We start from the raw sequence: 6,905 nt of genomic DNA, 5'->3' as shown, positions 1-6,905 counted from the left end.
GCACAGGAGGCACTCACTCATCTCTGCCAAGAAATTTGGAAGACAACTATCTGGCCGACTGATTGGAAGAGATCCATATTTTTGTCCATTCGAAAGAAAGGTGACCCAACGGAATGTGGAAATCATCAGACAATCTCTTTGATATCTCATGTGAGTAAAGTTTTGCTAAAGGTAATACAGAAACGGCTACAATCAGCCCTATAGAGGCTCATTATTTACTCCTTAGATGTTACATCTTTGGATAACCACCAGGAAATAGGGGTTGGGCTTGGTTCAAGAAAAAATTGCTTAAGTGATGAACTTTTCCCCAGTAATTTTACCTAAAAACATTCAGATGGTCATCAGTTATGCAAAAAGATAAACTTTTTAGAGATATTGTTTTATTTGTCAATCTGTAGAATTTGCCAAAAAAAAAATCTCCTCTCATTGGAAATGGCCATTGGGATAACATGAAGGACATTAGAAAAACTGCCATCAATAACAATGAAGATATCCAATGGGCAAATGGGAAGTTACACTTTTCATAAAGGAGAGGCTATAGTTGAACTTGAAAACACAGAACTTTTATAACTTTCCCATGGTATATGAAGTATCTTCATCTACTGCCACCACTTGTCTGTCAGTTCAAAGATGAAAACATAAATCACACCAGAATATTGTGAGACATAGTGCAGGAAGATGAGCCTCTCAGGTTGGAAGGCACTAAAAATATGACTGAAGAAAGCTGCCCCTCAAAGTACAGTTGATTCTGATGACAGGAGTGGAGGAAAGTTTTGGGGACCTTCATTTGCTGATAAGGCACAATTCAAAATGAGGAGAAACAGCTCCAAACATCCCTTAATAACTGGAACATTGAATATATGAATATGAATCTAGGAAAAGTTGAAGTTGCCAAAAATGAAATGGAATGTATAAAGAAAGCTATCATAGACATTAGTGAGCTGAAATGGACTGGTAGTGGCCATTATGAATCAGAAAATCAGTGTTTACAATGCTGGGAACAACAAATTGAAGAGGAATGGCATCACATTCAATATCAAAAAGAACATTTCAAGATCTGTCTTGAAGTACACTACTGTGTACTGTGACAAGATAATATTCAGATGCAGAGTCCTGGTGTAACACTGTAGGATAAGCACTGGACTGCTAACACAAGGTTAGAGATTCAACCAAAAAAAAGAAGGAAAAAAAAAAACTCTATAGAAACCCTATAGTGGATTACTATGAGTCAGAACTGACTCCATAGCACTTAATAAAAATAAGGTAGAGTAGTTAATACCACTTTTATTCAGATTTATGCACCAACCACTAAAGACAGTGATGATGAAGTTGAATAATTCTACCAACTTATTTAGTCTAAAATGTATCAATCATGCAATTAAGATGTATTGATAATTACCAGTTATTGGAATGCAAAAACTGGACACAAAGAGGCAGGATTAGTAGTTAGAAAATATGGCCTAGTTGATAGAAGCGATGCTGGAGCTCACGTGGCAGAATTTAGCAAGACCAATGACTTCTTCATTGAAAATATCTTTTTAAAACAACATAAAAGGCAATTACACACATGGACCTCACCAAATGGAACAGACAGGAATCAAATTTATTACATCTGGAAGAGAAAATGGAAAAGCTCAATATCATCAGCCAAAACAAGGCTGGGGCAGACTGTGAAACAGACCATCAATTGCTCATAGACAAGTTCAGACTGAAGCTGAAGAAAATCAAAACAAGTCCATGATAATCAAAATATACCTTGAACATAATCTACCTAAAGTTAGAGGCCATCTTAAGAACATCTTTGATGCATTAAACACTAATGACCAAAGACCAGAAGAGTTGTGTAACAACATTAAGAACATCATACAAGAAGAAAGCAAAAAGCCATTCAAAGATAGGAAATAAAGACATAGTCAAAATGGATGTCAAATGAGACTCTGAAATTTGCTCTCCAGCATAGAGATGCTAAAGCAAATGGAAGAAAAAAGGAAGACAAAGGACTAAACAGAAAGTGTCAAAGGGCAGCTCAAGAAGATAAAGTCAAATATTACAATGAAATGGGGAAAAACCTGGAGTTAGAAAACCAAAAGGGAAAAACATCCTTACCTTTTCTCAAGCTGAAAGAACTGAAAAAATAATTCAAGCCTCAACTTCAAATACAGAAGGATTCTATGTGCAAAATACTGAATGATGCAGAAGGCATCAAAAGAAGATTAGAGGAATACACATAGCCACTGTACCATAAAGAAATGGTAGATGTTCAACCATTGAAAGAGATAGCATATGATCAAGAGCCAATGATACTGAAAGAAGAGGTCCATGGTACACTGAAGGCATTGGCAAAGAACAAGACTCCAGGAGATGATGGAATATCCATTGAAATCTTTCAACAAACTGATGCAACACTGAAGACACTTAGTCATTTATGCCAAGAAATTTGGACGACAGCTACCTGGTCAACTAACTGGAAGCGATTCATATTTACACACCAATTCCAAAGAGAGGTGACCCAGTGGAATTTGAAAATGATGAGATAATATTATTAATATCACATGCAAGTAAAAGTTTGCTAAAGATAATTCAAAAATGGCTGAAACAGTACACTGACAGGGAACTGTCAGAGGTTCAGGCCGGATTCAGAAAAGGACATGCAATGAAGGATATCATTGCAGACATCAGATGGATCTTGGCTAAAAGCAAAGAATACCAGAAAGGTGTTTACTTGTAGTTTATTGACTATGCAAAGAGTTTTGACTGTGTGGATCATGACAGGGTCTGAATAACATTGAGAAGAATAAGTATTCCAGAACATTTGATTGTGTTCATGAGGAACCTGTGCATAGATCAAGAGGCAGTTGTTGGAATAGAATAGAACAAAGGGATATTAAATAGTTTAAAATCAGGAAAAGTATGTACCAAGTCTGTATTCTTTCACCATATTTATTTAATATGAATGATGAGCAAATATTCTGAGAAGATGAATTATATAAAAAAGAACATGACATCAGAATTGGAGGAAGACTCATTAACAACCTACCATATACAGATGATACAAACTTGCTTGCTGAAGTCAAAGAGGACTTAAAATATTTATTTATGAGGCTCAAAGACCATAGCCTTCAGTATGGGTGGCACTTCAATATAGAGAAAACAAAAATCCTCACCACTGGGTGAATAAATAGCATCACGATAAATGGAAAAAGATTGAAGTTGTCAAAGACCGCATTGTGCTTGGATCCACAATCAATGATCATGGAAGCAGCAGTCAAGAAATCAAACAACGTGCTGTATGGGGCAAATCTGCTCCAAAAGACCTTTTTAAAATGTTAAAGAGTGAAGATGTCAGTTTGAAGACTAAACTGTGCCTGACCCAAGCCGTGGTATTTTCAATTGCTTGAAGTACATGTGAAAATTGGACAAAGAATAAAGAAGGCCAATGAAAAATGGTTGCATTTGGGTTGTGATGTTGGAGAAGAATATTGAAAATACCATGGACAGCCAGAAAAACAAACAAATCTGTACTGAAAGACATACAACCAGAATGCTCCTTGGAAGCAAGGATATTGAAACATCGTCTCTCATACCTCGGACATGTTTTAAGGAGGGATCAATCCCTGGAGGACATGATGCTTGGTAAAGTGAAGGGCTAGTGAAAAAGAGGAAGATCCCCAAGATGTATTGGCACAGTGGCAGCAACAATAGGCTCAAAGGTAACAACAATTGTAAAGATGGCACAGAACTGGACAGTGTTTCTTTCACCTGTTGTGATAGATAGGGTTGCAGTGAATTGGAACCAACTGGAAAGCACCTAATAACAATAGCAACATGAAGTTTCTTATCAGTTGTCTGACCTGACTTCCCTTTACCCTTTAGTAACCAAGAGATAAGGATGAATATAAGAATATAGGGTTCTTCAGTCTTGACCACTCTCTACAGTACACCAGGAATGATTTATTGTTGATGAGTTCCCATAATGGCTTCAGTGTTTTAACATCCTTTTTTAAAAACTGATTTCTGGAAAGATCCAAAGACCATCAAGAAGGAAGAACATTAATGACATATGAGATCCCTACCTAGAGAAACAGCAACAGTAGAAGTGACAGCAAAGGCAACAGCAGAGGTCGTGGCATGAAAAGACAGAGCAGCTTCTGGCTCTAGACCCATGGACTGAGTAAAGCTGAGTGCCTATGGGCAGGAGACTGGCTTGAAAAATGTTGTCCTTTGGGCATTCACAGACTGGCTAATAACTTTGTAACACTTACCAGAGCAGGGCAGAGGTCAAGGGACCACAGCTGAGAGGCCAAAGAAGAAGAGTGAGGCTTGCCTGCAGTATGGCAGACAAGAGGCTTTCCTGACTGGAGAACTGCTGCGTTCTGTGTTGGTTTTGATCCTGAATTGTACCCTGTTCACTTCCCTAATAAACCCTATAACCAGTTCTTCCCTCTTCTGAGATTGAAATCTCTTTAAGCTTAGTATGAAACAGGAACACAGCAAACCTTTCTAAGGTCAGATAGTATCTTTAAGATGCCACAGAGCATGAAGCTGTTAAAAGCAGCTCCAGGTGACAAAAACACTATCTAGCTGAGCTGGCTGAACTGCCCTAGTAACAGCTCTCTACCTTCTTGCTTCCCACTCTTTGGCAATTTTCTCAGCACTGCCTCAATTCAGCCTAAGACGGAGAATGCCTATTGACTTTGTTTGGATGCTTTCCTTCCATGACTCTTGGCCAATGGTCAATCTGATGTCCTCCCAATTTCTATACAGCATACACTCATTTCCAACTCTATCCAGGGTTCTATTTGTTCTTCTTTCAAGGCATGCTTCAAACACACTGTATTGCCTACTTTGCTATTTCTCCTTGAAAGTACACACAACTTAAAAACATATGCAAAATAAAAACAACTGTAGATTCTTTCTTAAAATGAAACAACAAAACACACTAATTGATACATTAAACAATATAATTTTGCACTGTTGGTAATAAAATAACCACTTTACAATGCTGCAATGACTATAGCCATATACAAAATGCAATTTCTGAAAACACAGATTCATGACAATGTTTATATGCAATGGCATCCTTTATTTTAAAGGAAACAGCTATAATAAATACAAATCATACTGACAGCAGGGATTGTGCTATTAACAAACTAATCAAAATGGAATCAAACATCATGAGATGAACCCATCACCAAGATATGTACAAGTACTTTTCCTATATGTAATTCTCTGCTACTTCATTTTAAAACTACAGAATTAGAGCAACTTTTTCCAGTAATATAGCTATCTGGACCTTTTTCAGTGTTATTCTGCATTCAGTAATGGTTCACAGAGGGTTTTATGTAGCAACATGAGGATCTTTCAGGATCACAGCTTCATTGTGGTCCCACTTGTTTAATATTGCTGCTATAATTATTCAAGTTCAGCTACTGTAATTTATTTTCAGGTCAGCTAATTATGTTGTTAAACACTGTTTGAATGTTCTAAGTAACACACACAAGGAAATATGTATACAAATAAAAAACTTTCAGACCATGTTTATGATGTATGACTTTAACTGGATCACATACTCAGAAAGTAACATTCGCCTTATTAATTAACAATAATCAGGCTTGCATTCATATATAACTTTAGAATTTTCTGTAGTCCTGAGTATATAATAAGATTCACATCTTTTATTTATATTGGAGCAATAAGTATTCCATTCTTCCTATATTCAACACTATATTCCCTATAGTCAACAAAATTTAAATTATGCAAATTTTTTTAAAAAAACTGATTTACTCTTGCAAGCATCAAAATAATTGAAATAAATTTTTTTCAGAGAATCCAAATAATACCGTAGTAAAATTTACCTTGACTAGGTGGGTAAGTAAATTTCTATGAATAATTAACTCATCGTAGAATAGGCATTTTTATAAATACGAAGCATCACTTTCATAACAGACAATGTAAACAGAAATTATAAACAATAAGAAATATTTAAATTAAAAATTCATTTTAGCAATTTGTTGATTTTATATTGATTTTTTTTTTTTTTTGCATGTGAAAAACTCAAAAGTAGAAAACATAATACAGAAATATTCCACTCACCAATTAAAGCCATGCCAATTATGATGATTCCCTCAAGAATTTCTATTCGATGGAATAATGCTTTGGAACCAAGGTAGCAAGTTCGCTTGTACTTTTTGCAGGCATACTTCAGAGTGAATTTTGTACTCCACCACAGACTCATGAAGCAGAAAAAGCTTCCAGGGAGTGCATGACCTTTGAAATTTCCCATTGGGACCTATTTAAAACAAGGACACAGGAAAAAAGAAAGACATTTTATTTCGAGAACCTCACTAATACATTGCTTATTCCCATAAAGTGCACTATCTTTAGTTGATTATGAGTATAATATGGATTTCAAAGGATCAAATATTACTGTTGATAGTAGTAGAACCCATTACAACATCAATAAAACCAAGAAGAAAAATTCACATTTGCCAAACACATTTGGCACTGTTTCAAACGTTTTATATGAAATCTCCAACCCATTCTTTACAACACACAAAAAAATGCATAGTTATTATACCATTTTCAACTTAGGATATGTTTAGAGCATTAAGTGACTTACTCAAGTCTCATAACTATGAAGTAAAAGTTCCTTTTCTTTTTTGGAAATAAAAAGTGCAAAAAGTAGTTCTGGAATGATAATATCTGCTTCACCATATTTCACCATATTTAAAGCTGAGAGTGAAGAGGACTTGAAACATTTACTTATGAAGATTAAAGAGCACAGCCTTCAATATGGATTACATGTAAATGTCAAGAAAACAAAAATCCTCACCACTGGACCAATAAACAACATTCTTATCAATGGAGAAAAGATTGAAGTTGTCAAGGACTTCATTCTTCTTGGA

At 35.6% G+C, this 6,905-nt stretch overlaps 1 protein-coding gene across 1 annotated transcript in view; it reads right to left on the bottom strand.

Annotated features, from left to right (window-relative positions):
• The window catches only part of TMEM45A (transmembrane protein 45A), a 31,365-nt gene extending 25,082 nt beyond the window's left edge, over positions 1 to 6,283 (bottom strand). The window contains exon 1 of the mRNA XM_006868612.1: positions 6,094 to 6,283. Coding sequence (XP_006868674.1) covers positions 6,094 to 6,283 — 190 coding nt within the window. The remainder of the gene's footprint in view (positions 1 to 6,093) is intronic.
• Positions 6,284 to 6,905: the final 622 nt, after the last annotated feature.

This window comes from Chrysochloris asiatica, unplaced genomic scaffold (genome assembly GCF_000296735.1).
Source record: "Chrysochloris asiatica unplaced genomic scaffold, ChrAsi1.0 scaffold00120, whole genome shotgun sequence".
In the NCBI taxonomy this organism is placed as follows: Eukaryota; Metazoa; Chordata; class Mammalia; order Afrosoricida; family Chrysochloridae; genus Chrysochloris; species Chrysochloris asiatica.
Note: the sequence above shows the minus strand (reverse complement) of the source record. Positions and strands in the feature narration are given on the sequence as shown.